Source organism: Petromyzon marinus, assembly GCF_048934315.1.
Source record: "Petromyzon marinus isolate PM22_M1 ecotype Great Lakes invasive population chromosome 67 unlocalized genomic scaffold, UKy_Petmar_22M1.pri1.0 chr67_unloc.4, whole genome shotgun sequence".
Classification (NCBI taxonomy): Eukaryota; Metazoa; Chordata; class Hyperoartia; order Petromyzontiformes; family Petromyzontidae; genus Petromyzon; species Petromyzon marinus.
Genome location: NW_027422594.1, coordinates 451,346 through 468,247, shown reverse-complemented (window position 1 = coordinate 468,247; position 16,902 = coordinate 451,346). Strand labels below are relative to the sequence as shown.

The window sequence follows — 16,902 nt, the reverse complement described above, 5'->3', positions numbered from 1 at the left end:
TGGTGGTGGTTGTAGTGGTTGTGGTGGTGGTGGTTGTGGTGGTGGTTGTAGTGGTTGTGGTGGTTGTGGTGGTGGTTGTAGTGGTTGTAGTGGTGGTTGTAGTGGTTGTAGTGGTGGGTGTGGTGGTGGTTGTAGTGGTTGTGGTGGTGGTTGTAGTGGTGGTGGTGGTTGTAGTGGTTGTAGTGGTGGTTGTAGTGGTTGTAGTGGTGGTTGTAGTGGTGGTTGTAGTGGTTGTAGTGGTGGTTGTGGTGGTGGTTGTAGTGGTTGTGGTGGTGGTTGTAGTGGTTGTGGTGGTGGTTGTGGTGGTGGTGGTAGTGGTTGTGGTGGTTGTGGTGGTGGTTGTAGTGGTTTTGGTGATGGTTGTGGTGGTGGTTGTAGTGGTTGTAGTGGTGGTTGTAGTGGTTGTGGTGATGGTTGTGGGGGTGGTGGTGGTTCGAGTGGTTGTAGCGGTCGTGGTTGTTGTGCTGGTGATTGTGGTGGTTGTTGTGGTGCTTGTGTTGGTGGTGGTTGTTGTGTTGGTGGTGGTGGTTGTTGTTGTGTTGGTAGTGGTGGTTGTTGTGGTGCCTGTGTTGGTGGTGGTTGTTATGTTGGTGGTGGTTTTGGTGGTTGTGCTGGTGGCGGTGATTGTGTTGGTGGTTGTGGTGATTGTGGTGCATGTGTTGTTGGTTGTGGTGTTGGTGGTGGTGGTTGTGGTGGTTCCAGGCCGGGTACTTGGAGTTGCTCAGGACTCTGGAGCGACTCTGCCCGGATTTCTCCCCGATCGACGCTCAGGCAAGTACAAGGCTTCACAGGCACAACAGGCCTCGCACGCACACACACACACACACAACAACAACAACAACAACTGCCATTCGCCACTAAGTGGCGGTGACGTCACCACGACGCTTGTGCCAGGCCATGTGCACCTTGAGGCCACGTGAAGTGTCGAACGCCCGCTGGCAGGAGGTCACGGGGCAGACCCAGGTGCCACGGGTAGACTGACTAAGATGACTGAGATGACTGGCTGATGCACCACCTGTGCCCCCTACTGTGCCAACCTGCTGTGCTTTAGCCACCCGGCGCTCCTCTCGTTGTTGTGAGCATCGCTCCTCCGCCCTCCGCTGTTGTTGGAGGGCGACTGCCTCCAACTGCCCAGTAGCGTCCTTCACGAGCCTCCTCCACAGAGGCCGATCTTGACACCGCTGGTACAAGTCATCGGCAAGTCCACTCAGCTCCACGTCCTCCTGTACCACATCACTCCATCTCTTCTCTAGCCCGTGCCGCGCCCGTTTAGCCCCCTCAATCCTGCCGAACAAAAGCTGTTTAGGCATGCGGTGGCTGGGCATGCGGGCTACATGACCCAACCAACGCAGCCTTGCCTGCCGGAGGAGCTCACCGATGGGACATTGGCCAGATCTTTCAAGGATTTGTGAGCTCCTCACACAATCCAGCCTGGTTAATCCCAGGATGGATCGTAGGCAGGCTAGCCTAAATGTTTCTAACTGGCGAAGATGTTCCATTAGGGGTGTCCACATTTCGCAAGCGTAGAGAAGGGAGGGAATGACCGTGGCCGAGAAGACCTGAAGCTTAGTGCGGAGCGACAGACCAGGTAGCTTCCACACAGAGTTACGCATCCGATGGAAAGATATTGCCGCTCGACTGATTCGGAGTGAGACCTCTGCTGTTAAACTGGAGCCAGTCATGAGCACACTGCCCAGGTATGGGAAACTCTCCAATCTCTCCACAACTGCCCCATCACCGATTGGGAGTTGTGGGGGTGGAGTGTCCGATTTTGCAAAATACCCAGGCAGGTGCTTAGTTTTGGTGAGGCTGATGGTAAGGCCCCACCTCTTAGTGGCACGCTCCAGTCTCAGCAGCAGCGTCTCCAACTCCTCCTCTGAATGAGCGGCTATTACCAAATCATCGGCATACATAACGTGGTTGAGCAATAGGGAGCCATCCCTTGACCGCACCCGGGCATCGATCAGCCTCCCATTATATCTGTACCAAATGGAGATTCCCCCGGCACAGCTATAGAAGGCTTCACGAACTACGTGGTCACACACACACACACACCACACACGCACACACACGCACACGCACACCACATGCACACACACGCACACACACACGCACACACACACACGCACACCACATGCACACACACACACGCACACACACACGTGCGTTTGTCTACATGTGTACACGTATGTGCGCAGGTGTGGGCTACACAGGGGACCTCTGTGTGTGTGTCTGTGTGTCTGTCTGTGTGTGTCTGTGTGTCTGTGTGTGTGGAGCGGTGGGTGTAGCGGTTAGCGCTACGCTGCGCTGTGAACCTGGCCACCCGGGTTCGATTCCCGCTCCCGGCCAACACCCCCCCGGGCGACGATTATCTGAACCGGTCCCGGGCCCTCCCCTAGGTCGACTCAGCCTCAAATGAATACCTGCTGCTGCTGTGTGTAAAACATCGCCACTGGGGGAGACAAAGGCGGCCGGGCGTGGTGCCGGTAGCCGCCCACCGCCTCCGTGTGCCGTTTCCGGCCTTCGCAGGTGCTGCTCGCTAGCGGCACTTGCCCCCTAGAGTCTGTTAGAGGCTACACGGGGGACCTTTGTCTTTGCGTGCACAAGCAGGGCCTGGAGCAGGAGCAGGAGGAGTCCATTGCGCTCGGGTCCGGGGATCCCAGCCAGCCGGCGGTGCGTTGGCTGAGCCAGGCGATGCGCTCGCTCGCGCTGTCCCGCCTGCTGAGCCCACTGCTGCTGCAGCCTCACCCCGTGGGAAGTCTCTACGCAGGTACGCACGCACGTGTGTGTGTGTGTGTGTACGCGTGTGTGTGTGTAAGCACGTGTGTGTACACGTGTGTGTGTGTGTACGCGTGTGTACACGTGTGTGTGTGTACGCGTGTGTACACGTGTGTGTGTGTGTACGCGTGTGTACAAAACAACCCCCTACCTTCTCGCGGTGCCGGACGGGCAACTCTGTCGTGGACAGTGCTGTGGGGGGAGATCCAATTTTGATTGGCTCCTCCCCTCATGGCATATGTGTCCACCACAGGGGCTAAACGGGGGCTCTGGACGGGTGCGAGGGGCTGGTAACCCCTCCACCTTCAATTAATTACCACAAAACCACGAATTAAACTGAAATATGTAACTATTAAGCTTGTGCCGGAGGCCCCGGGGGGCCAGGCGTCTATGACGTCTCCTGGCCAAACCCCAATTGGCGGAGCCAGGAGATTGAATACCTACCCTCGGGGCTACTCCAGAAACAACGAAAAGCCACTACGGGTGGCCACGTGGAATGTTCGAACGCTCACTGCAGAGGAGAGGCTGCCACTCCTCTGTCGGGAGCTGGACCGGTACCGCCTGGATCTATGCGGCATTCAGGAGGTCCGGTGGACCGGCTCTGGCTCCTGCCACCATGAGGGGTGGACAGTCCTCTACTCGGGGCAGCAGACTGCCAAACAACAGGGTGTGGGTCTTCTTTTGAACAAAAGAATGAAGGGGGCGTGGGAGCGTGGCGGTGAGGTGTGGGAAGCTGTAAGCCCCAGGCTACTTTGGGCTCGCCTTCCCATCAACCGGAGGCGAGGAATGGTGGTCGTGGTTACTTATGCCCCCACCGAAGATGAACATCCGTGGAGGGATGCAGGCAAAGCCGATGAGTCAGATGCCTTCTATGACCTCCTGTCACAGGTGCTGGCTAAAGTGGCCCCTCGGGATAGAGTCATCATGTTGGGTGACTTCAATGCCCGAGTTGGTCATGATACTGGCACCTGGTCTGGAGTGATTGGAGGGCATGGGCCAGATCAGTTCAATAACAACGGTAGGAGGCTGCTAGATTTTTGTGCAGCCCATCGGCTTGTAATTACCAACACGCTGTTCCGGCATCGGCGCATCCACACAACATCATGGATGCATGCCGGGTCCAAGCAAGAACATCTGCTGGACTACATAGTGACGGACCAGCGAATGCGAGCCCATGTCCTTGACACCAGGACCTACCGTGGAGCTGATCTGCCCTCTGACCATCGACTAGTCATCTGTAAGATGCGCCTGCCATTCTTCCACTCCGGTGGTGGGTGTACACCCAGGACCCCATTCCAACATAAAGTGGCCTGGTCTCAGTTATCTGATGAAAGTTGCAAGCGAGAATTTCATCATCGCTTGCGGCTGGGATTGGCATCGTCCCCGACTCCTCCTGATGTCGAGGGTAAATGGGCGAGGTTTAGGACTGTGACTCATGCAGCTGCAAAGGCTGCTTTGGGTACGCGGTCCAGACCTCCCCAGAGACCCTGGCTGACAGAGGAGGTGTTCAGGATGGTTGAGAAAAAGCGACAGGCCCACTGTCATCGGCTACAGAATCCCACGTCAGAGAATGAGGAGGCTTACCGCAGCCTTCGCTCGGAGGTTCGGAGAGCCGTGAGGCGCTGCAAGGATGGGTGGTGGTCGCGGGTTGCTGAGGAGATGGAGTCTGCCTCAGTGGCCCGTGATCACAAATCTCTATTTAACTCCATCAAAAAAGTAACCTGCAGCGCCACACCTATTACCATCATTAGGGGAAAAAACGGTGATCCAATCTCCGACCCCCAGGAACAGGTTCGCAGATTTGCTGAGCATTTCTGAGGTCCTGGGGGAGGGAAAATCCCTCAGCCAGGAAAACATCGTGGCACAAAGTGAGGATGACCCTGCTGAGGCTGCGGTGCCTCAAATATTGGAAGAAGTCACCCCCTGTGAGTGGCTGGCTGAGGTGCCATCTGCTGAGGAAGTTTTGAAGGCGGTCCGGAGTCTGAGACCAGGAAAGGCAGCGGGCAGAGATGATCTCCCAAGCGAAATGCTGAGGGAGGGTGGCGTTTGTGCACAGACTGCCCTATATGACATCATAACAACAGTCTGGACCACTGGACGGGTTCCGCAGGATTGGAAGGATGCCCTGGTGGTCCCCCTTTTTAAGAAGGGGGACCGCACAGACTGTAACAACTACAGGGGCATCTCACTCCTCAGTGTGCCGGGAAAGGTCCTGGCAAGGATTATTCAGCATCGCCTTGCCAGGCATGCTGAGGAGAGGCTTGCGGAGCCCCAATGCGGTTTCAGGAAAGGGCGGTCCTGCACAGATGCCATATTTTCTGTCCGTCTGCTACAGCAGAGGTGTAGGGAATTCCAACAAGACCTACATCTCTGCTTTATTGACCTGGTCAAGGCCTATGATACCATCAGTAGGCCTGGGCTCTGGGTCGTTCTTCGTGCTTTTGGAGTACCTGACCCTCTGCTCACGATCATTAAGGACCTTCATGATGGTGAGCGGGCCCGGGTAAAACTACGTGGCCGGGAGTCAGAGCCATTCCCTGTACACCTTGGGGTGCGACAGGGATGTCCTCTGGCTCCCACATTATTTCACATCTATTTTGACCACGTAGTTCGTGAAGCCTTCAATAGCTGTACCGGGGGAATCTCCATATGGTACAGATATAATGGGAGGCTAATCGATGCCCGGGTGCGGTCAAGGGATGGCTCCCTATTGCTCACCACGTTATGTATGCTGATGATTTGGTAATAGCTGCTCAGTCAGAGGAGGAGTTGGAGATGCTGCTGCTGAGACTGGAGCGTGCCACTAAGAGATGGGGCCTTACCATCAGCCCCACCAAAACTAAGCACCTGCCTGGGTATTTTGTACCATCGGACACTCCACCCCCACAACTCCCAATCGGTGATGGGGCAGTTGTGGAGAGAGTGGAGAGTTTCCCATACCTGGGCAGTGTGCTTATGACTGGCTCCAGTTTAACAGCAGAGGTCTCACTCCGAATCAGTCGAGCGGCAATATCTTTTCATCGGCTGCGTAACGCTGTGTGGAAGCTACCTGGTCTGTCGCTCCGCACTAAGCTTCAGGTCTTCTCGGCCACGGTCATTCCCTCCCTGCTCTACGCTTGCGAAACGCGGACCCCCCTAATGGAACATCTTCGCCGGTTAGAAACATTTAGGCTGGCCTGCCTACGATCCATCCTGGGTTTAACCAGACTGGATTGTGTGAGGAGCTCACAAATCCTTGAAAGATCTGGGCAGGGTCCCATCGGTGAGCTCCTCCGGCAGGCAAGGCTGCGATGGCTGGGTCATGTAGCCCGCATGCCCAGCCACCGCATGCCAAAACAGCTTTTGTTTGGCCGGATTGAGGGGGCTAAGCGGGCGCGGCACGGGCTAGAGAAGAGATGGAGTGATGTGGTACGGGAGGACGTGGAGCTGAGTGGACTTGCCGATGACTGGTACCAGCAGTGTCAAGATCGGCCTCTGTGGAGGAGGCTCATGAAGGATGCTACTGGGCAGTTGGAGGCAGTCGCCCTCCAACAACAATGGAGGGCGGAGGAGCGACGCTCAGAACAACGAGCGGAGCGCTGGGTGGCTAAAGCACAGCAGGTTGGCACAGTAGGGGGCACAGGTGGTGCATCAGCCAGTCATCTCAGTCAGTCGACCCGTGGCACCTGGGTCTGCCCAGTGACCTCCTGCCAGCGGGCGTTCGACACTTCACGTGGCCTCAGGATGCACATGTCCTGGCACAAGCGTCGTGGTGACGTCACCGCCACTTAGTGGCGAATGGCGGTTGTTGTTGTTGTGTAAGCGTGTGTGTGTACTGTGTGTGTGTGTAAGCGTGTGTGTGTAAGCGCATGTGTGTGTGTGTGAGCACGTGTGTGTGTGTGTGTATAACCGTGTGTGTGTACGTGTGTTAGTGGGGAGCGATAGTGTAGTGGTTAGCGCTACGCTGCGCTATGAACCCGGCGACCCGAGTTCGATTCCCGCTCACGGCCAACACCAGTGACGATTATCTGAACCGGTCCTGGGCCTCTCCTAGGTCGACTCAGCCTCAAATGAGTACCTGGTGCGGTGTGTAGTCAACATCGCCACTGGGGAGACAAAGGCGGTCGGGCGTGGTGCCAGCCACCCACCCCCTCGTGTACCGTTCTGGCCTTCATAGGTGCTCGCTAACAGCACTTGCCCCTACAGTCTGTTAAGGCTATTCGGTGGATCTTTGTCTTTTGTGTACGTGTGTGCATGTACACGTGCGTGTATGTACGCGTGTGTGTGTGAGTGTGTGTGTGAGCGCGTGTGTGTGTGTGAGCGCGTGTGTGTGTGTGAACGTGTGTGCGTGTACACGTGTCTGTGTGTGTACGCGTGTGTGCATGTGTGTGTGTGCGTGTACACGTGTGTGCGTGTGTGTACGTGTGTGCGTGTACACGTGTGTGTGTATACACGTGTGTTTGTGCGTGTACACGTGTGTGTGTGTGTGTACACGTGTGTGCGTGTGTGTGTGTGAGTGTGTGTGTAAGCGTGTGTGTGTAAGCGCGTGTGTATGTGTGAGCGCGTGTGTGTGTGTGTACGTGTGTGCGTGTACACGTGTCTGTGTGTACGTGTGTGTGTGTGTACACGTGTTTGTGTGTGTGTGTACGTGTGTGTGTGTGTGTACGTGTGTGTGTGTGTACACGCGTGTGTGTGTGTGTGTGTACGTGTGTGTGTGTGGAACGGTAGCGTAGCGGTTCACGCACCGCGTTACAATCCCCCCCGGCGGCCCGGGTTTCGATTCCCGCTCACGGCCAACACCGGTGAAGGTCACACCGGGTGACCTTGGCCTCGCCCCCGCGTGGTGTGAGAGGTCACGCCGGGTGACCTTCACCTCGCCCCCACGTGGTGTTAGAGGTCACGCCGGGTGACCTTGGCCTCGCCCCCACGTGGTGTTAGAGGTCACGCCGGGTGACCTTGGCTTCGCCCCCCGCGTGGTGTTAGAGGTCATGCCGGGTGACCTTGGCCTCGCCCCCACGTGGTGTTAGAGGTCACGCCAGGTGACCTTGGCCTCGCCCCCACGTGGTGTTAGAGGTCACGCCGGGTGACCTTGGCCTCGCCCCCGCGTGGTGTTAGAGGTCACGCCGGGTGACCTTGGCTTCGCCCCCACGTGGTGTTAGAGGTCACGCCGGGTGACCTTGGCTTCGCCCCCACGTGGTGTTAGAGGTCACGCCGGGTGACCTTGGCCTCGCCCCCACGTGGTGTTAGAGGTCACGCCGGGTGACCTTGGCTTCGCCCCCCACGTGGTGTTAGAGGTCATGCCGGGTGACCTTGGCTTCGCCCCCCACGTGGTGTTAGAGGTCATGCCGGGTGACCTTGGCCTCGCCCCCACGTGGTGTTAGAGGTCACGCCGGGTGACCTTCACCTCGCCCCCACGTGGTGTTAGAGGTCACGCCGGGTGACCTTGGCCTCGCCCCCACGTGGTGTTAGAGGTCATGCCGGGTGACCTTGGCTTCGCCCCCCACGTGGTGTGAGAGGTCACTCCAGGTGACCTTCACCTCACCCCCGCGTGGTGTTAGAGGTCACGCCGGGTGACCTTGGCCTCGCCCCCGCGTGGTGTTAGAGGTCACGCCGGGTGACCTTCACTTTACCCCCACGTGGTGTTAGAGGTCACGCCGGGTGACCTTGGCTTCGCCCCCGCGTGGTGTTAGAGGTCATGCCGGGTGACCTTGGCTTCGCCCCCCGCGTGGTGTTAGAGGTCATGCCGGGTGACCTTGGCTTTGCCCAGAGCACGCGTTTGCCCGGAGTGTGCCACACGTGACGGCCATGTTGCTGTGCCTGGGGGCGCTGGAGGAGAACAATCCGGGGCAGCTGGGGCTCATCGACCCAGCCACGGTGAGCGTGCTCACCACTCGCCACTCACCACTAGCTCACCACTCACTCACCACTCACTCACCACTCACTCACCACTCACCACTCACTCACCACTTACTCACCACTCACTCACCACTCACCACTCACTCACCACTTACTCACCACTCACTCACCACTCACCACTCACTCACCACTTACTCACCACTCACTCACCACTAGCTCACCACTCACCACTCACTCACCACTAGCTCACCACTCACCACTAGCTCACCACTCACTCACCACTCACTCACCACTCACCACTCACCACTGGCTCACCACTCACCACTCACTCACCACTCACCACTAGCTCACCACTCACCACTCACTCACCACTCACTCACCACTCACTCACCACTCACCACTCACTCACCACTAGCTCACCACTCACCACTCACTCACCACTCACTCACCACTAGCTCACCACTAGCTCACCACTCACTCACCACTCACTCACCACTCACTCACCACTCACTCACCACTCACCACTAGCTCACCACTCACTCACCACTAGCTCACCACTCACTCACCACTAGCTCACCACTTACTCACCACTCACCACTCACCACTAGCTCACCACTCACCACTCACCACTAGCTCACCACTCACTCACCACTCACTCACCACTCACCACTAGCTCACCACTCACCACTCACCACTAGCTCACCACTCACCACTCACTCACCACTCACTCACCACTTACTCACCACTCACTCACCACTCACCACTAGCTCACCACTCACTCACCACTAGCTCACCACTCACTCACCACTAGCTCACCACTTACTCACCACTCACCACTCACCACTAGCTCACCACTCACCACTAGCTCACCACTCACTCACCACTCACTCACCACTCACCACTAGCTCACCACTCACCACTAGCTCACCACTCACCACTCACGCACCACTCACTCACCACTCACCACTAGCTCACCACTCACTCACCACTCACTCACCACTAGCTCACCACGCACCACTAGCTCACCACTCACTCACCACTCACTCACCACTCACCACTAACTCACCACTCACCACTCACTCACCACTCACCACTCACTCACCACTCACTCACCACTCACCACTAGCTCACCACTCACTCACCACTCACTCACCACTCACTCACCACTAGCTCACCACTCACCACTCACCACTAGCTCACCACTCACCACTCACTCACCACTCACTCACCACTCACCACTAGCTCACCACTCACCACTCACTCACCACTAGCTCACCACTCACCACTCACTCACCACTCACCACTAGCTCACCACTCACCACTCACTCACCACTCACCACTCACTCACCACTCACCCGCTCACTCACCACTCGCTCACCACTCACCCACTCATTCGCCCGCTCACCCGCTCACTCGCCCACTCACTCACCCACTCACTCACCCACTCACCCGCTCACTCACCACTCACTCACCACTCACCTACTCATTCGACTACTCACCCGCTCACTCGCCCACTCACTCACCCACTCACTCACCCGCTCACTCACCACTCACTCACCCACTCACTCACCCACTCACCCGCTCACTCACCACTCCCTCACCACTTACCTACTCATTCGACCACTCACCCGCTCACTCGCCCACTCACTCACCCGCTCACTCACCCGCTCACTCACCACTCACTCACCACTCACCTACTCATTCACCCACTCACCCGCTCACTCGCCCACCCACTCACTCGCTCACTCACCCGCTCACTCACCACTCACTCCCCACTCACCCACTCATTCACCCACTCACCCGCTCACTCGCCCACCCACTCACCCGCTCACTCACCCGCTCACTCACCACTCACTCACCACTCACCTACTCATTCACCCACTCACCCGCTCACTCGCCCACCCACTCACTCGCCCACCCACTCACTCGCTCACTCACCCGCTCACTCACCACTCACCCACTCATTCACCCACTCACCCGCTCACTCACCCGCTCACTCACCCACTCATTAACCACTCACTCACCACTCACCCACTCATTCACCCACTCACCCGCTCACTCGCCCACCCACTCACTCACTCACCCGCTCACTCACCACTCACTCACCACTCACCCACTCATTCACCCACTCACCCGCTCACTCACCCGCTCACTCACCCGCTCATTAACCACTCACTCACCACTCACCCACTCATTCACCCACTCACCCGCTCTTTCACCCGCTCACTCACCACTCACTCACCCGCTCACTCACCACTCACTCACCACTCGCCCACTCATTCGCCCGCTCACCCGCTCACCCGCTCACTCGCCCACTCACTCGCCCACTCACTCACCACTCACTCACCACTCACTCACCACTCACCCGCTCACTCATCACTCACTCATCACTCACTCACCACTCACTCACCACTCACCCGCTCACTCACCACTCACTCACCACTCACCCGCTCACTCACCACTCACTCACCACTCACTCACCACTCACTCACCACTCACCCGCTCACTCATCACTCACTCATCACTCACTCACCACTCACTCACCACTCACCCGCTCACTCACCACTCACTCACCACTCACCCGCTCACTCACCACTCACTCACCACTCACCCGCTCACTCACCACTCACTCACCACTCACTCACCACTCACTCACCACTCACCCGCTCACTCATCACTCACTCATCACTCACTCACCACTCACTCACCACTCACCCGCTCACTCACCACTCACTCACCACTCACCTGCTCACTCACCACTCACTCACCACTCACTCACCACTCACTCACCCGCTCACTCACCACTCACTCACCACTCGCCCACTCATTCGCCCGCTCACCCGCTCACCCGCTCACTCGCCCACTCACTCGCCCACTCACTCACCACTCACTCACCACTCACTCACCACTCACCCGCTCACTCATCACTCACTCATCACTCACTCACCACTCACTCACCACTCACCCGCTCACTCACCACTCACTCACCACTCACCCGCTCACTCACCACTCACTCACCACTCACTCACCACTCACTCACCACTCACCCGCTCACTCATCACTCACTCATCACTCACTCACCACTCACTCACCACTCACCCGCTCACTCACCACTCACTCACCACTCACCCGCTCACTCACCACTCACTCACCACTCACTCACCACTCACTCACCACTCACCCGCTCACTCATCACTCACTCATCACTCACTCACCACTCACTCACCACTCACCCGCTCACTCACCACTCACTCACCACTCACCCGCTCACTCACCACTCACTCACTCACCACTCACTCACCACTCACCCGCTCACTCATCACTCACTCATCACTCACTCACCACTCACCCGCTCACTCACCACTCACTCACCACTCACCTGCTCACTCACCACTCACTCACCACTCACTCACCACTCACCAGCGCCGGCCTTCTTAGGCGCGGCTGCCGCTGCTGTTCCCCGCGAACAGCGCTTTTGGTGGTGGAGGGGGGTTGTGCCATCTTTGTCCCCCCGGTGTGTTTGCGTGCGTCTCAAGGTGGGAGCCCACACGTCCTGCTCCTCGCGTTTGTCCAAGAGCCACAGCCTCATGTCCCTGAGGGCTCCTGCATCCGGCCCCTCGCCACGCAGACACAGCCTCATGCAGACCTCCGCCGCCATCAACGCCGCCACCACCACGGCCGTTACCGACAGCCCTGCCCACGACGTGAACTGCACCTCCGGTACCTCCGCCGCTACCTCCTCCTCCGCCGCCGGTAGCGGCGGCGGAGGAGGTAGCGGAGGCGGTGGCGGTGGTGGCTCTACCGACGCCGCCAGCCACCGCAGCCAGACGTCCGTGGAAGGGAGGTCGAGGCAGGGGAGGTCCAGGCACGTGCGTTCGCGATCGGACACGGTCGTGGCCGGTGAGTCACGGGGTCGGACGTCACCTCGCCGGTGTGGGAAAGGGGGGGGGGGGGGGGGGCCCCGGGTTCGAGTCCCGGCTCGGGTTTGACTCTGCGAGTGTGGGGCGTCTGTGGTGAGTGTGTGTGTGTGGGTGGGTGTGCGAGTGTGTGTGTGTGTGTGCGAGTGTGCGTGTGTGTGTGTGTGTGCGAGTGTGTGTGCGAGTGTGTGTGCGAGTGTGTGTGCGAGTGTGTGTGCGAGTGTGCGTGTGTGTGTGCGAGTGTGTGTGTGTGTGAGTGTGTGTGCGTGGGTGTGTGTGTGTGTGCGAGTGTGTGTGTGTGCGAGCGTGTGTGTGTGTGTGCGAGTGTGTGCGTGTGTGTGTGCGAGTGTGTGTGTGTGAGTGTGTGCGTGTGTGTGCGTGTGTGTGTGTGTGTTCAGCCCCTGTTCTGCAGTGAGCGTGGGTGAGTGTGGGTGAGTGTGGGTGAGTGAGGGTGAGTGAGGGTGAGTGTGTGAGGGTGAGTGAGGGTGAGTGAATGAGGGTGAGTGAGAGAGGGTGAGTGAGGGTGAGTGAGTGAGTGAGTGTGAGGGAGTGAGGGTAAGTGAGAGTATGAGAGTGAGTGAGTGAGGGTGAGTGAGTAAGGGTGAGTGAGAGTATGAGAGTGAGTGAGGGAGTGAGGGTGAGTGAGTAAGGGTGAGTGATAGTGTGAGAGTGAGTGAGTGAGGGTGAGTGAGTGAGTGTTGAGTGAGTGAGTGAGTGTTGAGTGAGTGAGTGTTGAGTGAGAGTGAGTGAGGGTGAGTGGGTGAGGGGGTGAGTGAGAGTGAGTGAGTGAGGGTGACTGAGTGAGTGTGAGTAAGGGTGAGTAAGTGAGTGTTGAGTGAATGAGTGTTAAGTGAGTGAGGGTGAGTGAGTGAGTGAGAGTGAGTGTTGAGTGAGTGAGTGAGAGTGTGAGAGTGAGTGAGGGAGGGTGAGTGTGTGAGAGTGAGGGAGGGTGAGTGAGTGTGTGAGTGAGTGAGTGTGAGTGAGTGAGGGTAAGTGAGTGAGGGTGAGTGAGTGAGTGTGAGTGCGTGAGTGTGAGTGGGTGAGGGTGAGTGAGTGTTGAGTGAGTGAGTGAGGGTGAGTGGGTGAGGGTGAGTGGGTGAGTGAGAGTGAGTGAGTGAGGGTGACTGAGTGAGTGTGAGTAAGGGTGAGTAAGTGAGTGTTGAGTGAGTGAGTGTTGAGTGAGTGAGGGTGAGTGAGTGAGTGAGAGTGAGTGTTGAGTGTGTGAGTGAGTGAGTGTGAGTGAGTGAGGGTAAGTGAGTGAGTGAGAGTGAGTGAGTGAGTAGGTGCTCGCTAACAGCACTTGCCCCTACAGTCTGTTAAGGCTATACGGGGGATCTTTGTCTTTGTCTTTTGTGAGTGGGTGAGGGTGAGTGAGTGAGTGTGAGTGAGTGAGGATGAGTGAGTGAGTGTGAGTGAGTGAGGGTGAGTGAATGAGTGTGTGAGTGAGTGAGTGAGTGTTGAGTGAGTGAGTGATTGTTGAGTGAGTGTTGAGTGAGTGAGTGTGAGTGAGTGAGTGTTGAGTGAGTGAGCGTGAGTGAGTGAAGGTGAGTGAGTGTTGAGTGAGTGAGTGTTGAGTGAGTGAGTGAGGGTGTGTGAGAGTGAGTGAGTGAGGGTGAGTGAGTGAGTGTTGAGTGAGTGAATGAGAGTGTGAGAGTGAGTGAGGGTGAGTGAGTGAGTGAGGGTGAGTGAGAGTGTGAGAGTGAGTGTGTGAGAGTGAGTGAGTGAGTGAGGGTGAGTGAGCGAGTGAGTGTTGAGTGAGTGAGTGCTGAGTGAGTGAGAGTGAGTGAGTGTTGAGTGAGTGAGAGTGAGTATTGAGTGTGTGAGTGAGTGAGGGTAAGTGAGTGAGGGTGAGTGAGTGAGTGTTGAGTGAGTGAGTGTGAGTGAGTGAGGGTGAGTGAGTGAGTGAGTGTTGAGTGAGTGTTGAGTGAGTGTGAGTGAGTGAGGGTGAGTGAGTGAGTGTGAGTGAATGAGTGAGTGTGAGTGAGTGAGGGTGAGTGATTGAGTGTGAGTGAGTGAGTGTGAGTGAGTGAGTGAGTGTGAGTGAGTGTGAGTGAGTGTGAGTGAGTGAGTGAGTGTGAGTGAGTGAGTGTGAGTGAGTGAGTGTGAGTGAGTGTAAGGAGGTCGGGCTTGGAGCTGGCCACCGTGCCGGCCTTCATAGGTGGTGGTCTTTGTCATGCATGGGATGATGATGCTGATGCTGATGATGATCCTGGCGATGAAGGTAATGATGTTGATGATGATGATAGTGGATGATGTGGATTATGCTGATGATGCTGATGGTGATGATGATGCTGATGGTGATGATGATGATGCTGATGGTCATGATGATGATGCTGATAGTGATGATGATGCCGGCGATGATGGTGAAGATGATGGCGAAGACGATGGTGATGTTGATGGTGATGATGATGGTGATGATGATGATGGTGATGATGATGATGGTGATGATGATGATGCTGATGGTGATGATGATGCTGATAGTGATGATGATGATGATGCCGGCGATGATGGTGAAGATGATGGCGAAGATGATGGTGATGTTGATGGTGATGATGCTGATAGTGATGATGATGATGATGATGCTGATAGTGATGATGATGCTGATAGTGATGATGATGCCGGCGATGATGGTGAAGATGATGGCGAAGATGATGGCGAAGACGATGGTGATGTTGATGGTGATGATGATGGTGATGTTGACAGTGGTGAAGCCGCCATTGGACCGCACTCACGAGCTCCTGGACATCCTCGCCGCACAGCATCATGGGAGCTGCGCCGACCTCGACAAGGTGAGGTCTGGCGGCGATGGCGGTGGCGGTGGTGGTGGTGGTGGTGGCGGCGGTGGTGGTAGCGGCGGTGGCGATGGCGGCGTTGACGGTGGTGGTGGGGAGCGGTGGGTGTAGTGGTTAGCGCTACGCTGCGCTACGAACCCGGCCACCCTGGTTCGACTCCCGCTCACGGCCACCAACACCACCGGTGACGATTATCTGAAACGGTCCTGGGCCTCCCCTAGATCGACTCAGCCTCAAACGAGCACCTGGTGCGGTGTGTAAACATCGCCACTGGGGAGACAAAGGCGGCCGGGCGTGGTGCTGGCCACCTCACCCACCCCGTGTGCCGTGTCGGCCTTTGTAGGTGCTCGCTTAACAGCACTTTCCCCAACGGTCTGATAAGGCTAGGTCCTGGCAAGGATTATTCAACATCGCCTCGCCAGGCACGCTGAGGAGAGGCTTGCGGAGCCCCAATGCGGTTTCAGGAAAGGGTGGTACCTGCACAGATGCCATATTTTCTGTCCGTCTGCTCCAGCAGAGGTGTAGGGAATTCCAGCAGGACCTACATCTCTGCTTTATTGACCTGGTCAAGGCCTATGATACCATCAGTAGGCCTGGGCTCTGGGTTGTTCTTCGTGCTTTTGGATTAGTACCTGACCCTCTGCTCACGATCATTAAGGCCCTTCATGATGGTGAGCGGGCCCGGGTAAAACTACGTGGCCGGGAGTCGGAGCCATTCCCTGTACACCTTGGGGTGCGACAGGGATGTCCTCTGGCTCCCACATTATTTAACATCTATTTTGACCACGTAGTTCGTGAAGCCTTCAATAGCTGTACCGGGGGAATCTCCATATGGTACAGATATAATGGGAGGCTGATCGATGCCCGGGTATGGTCAAGGGATGGCTCCCTATTGCTCAACCACGTTATGTATGCTGATGATTTGGTAATAGCTGCTCATTCAGAGGAGGAGTTGGAGACGCTGCTGCTGAACCTGGAGCTTGCCACTAAGAGGTGGGGCCTTACCATCAGTCCCACCAAAACTAAGCACCTGCCTGGGTATTTTGTGCCATCGGACACTCCACCCCCACAACTCCCAATCGGTGATGGGGCAGTTGTGGAGAGAGTGGAGAGTTTTCCAAACCTGGGCATTGTGCTTATGACCGGCTCCAGTTTAACAGCAGAGGTCTCACTCCGAATCAGTCGAGCGGCAATATCTTTTCATCGGTTGCGTAACGCTGTGTGGAAGCTACCTGGTCTGTCGCTCCATATGAAGCTTCGGGTCTTCTCGGCCACGGTTATTCCCTCCCTTCTCTACGCTTGCGAAACGTGGACCCCCCTAATGGAACATCTTCGCCGGTTAGAAACATTTAGGGTAGCCTGCCTACGATCCATCCTGGGTTTAACCAGGCTGGATTGTGTGAGGAGCTCACAAATCCTTGAAAGATCTGGGCAAGGTTCCATTGGTGAGCTCCTCCGGCAGGCAAGGCTGCGTTGGCTGGGTCAAGTAGCCCGCATGCCCAGCCACCGCATGCCGAAACAGCTTTTGTTCGGCCGGATTGAGGGGGCTAAGCGGGCGCGGCACGGGCTAGAGAAGAGAT

At 56.9% G+C, this 16,902-nt stretch overlaps 1 protein-coding gene across 2 annotated transcripts in view; it reads left to right on the top strand.

Moving 5' to 3' along the window:
- The window catches only part of LOC142907961 (run domain Beclin-1-interacting and cysteine-rich domain-containing protein-like), a 59,632-nt gene that overhangs the window by 6,802 nt on the left and 35,928 nt on the right, over window positions 1–16,902 (top strand). For both annotated transcript variants that reach the window (XM_076058007.1, XM_076058006.1), the window contains exons 3-7: window positions 703–771; window positions 2,611–2,770; window positions 8,525–8,631; window positions 12,150–12,513; window positions 15,234–15,319. In XM_076058007.1, the coding sequence (XP_075914122.1) occupies window positions 703–771; window positions 2,611–2,770; window positions 8,525–8,631; window positions 12,150–12,513; window positions 15,234–15,319 (786 nt within the window). The remainder of the gene's footprint in view (window positions 1–702; window positions 772–2,610; window positions 2,771–8,524; window positions 8,632–12,149; window positions 12,514–15,233; window positions 15,320–16,902) is intronic.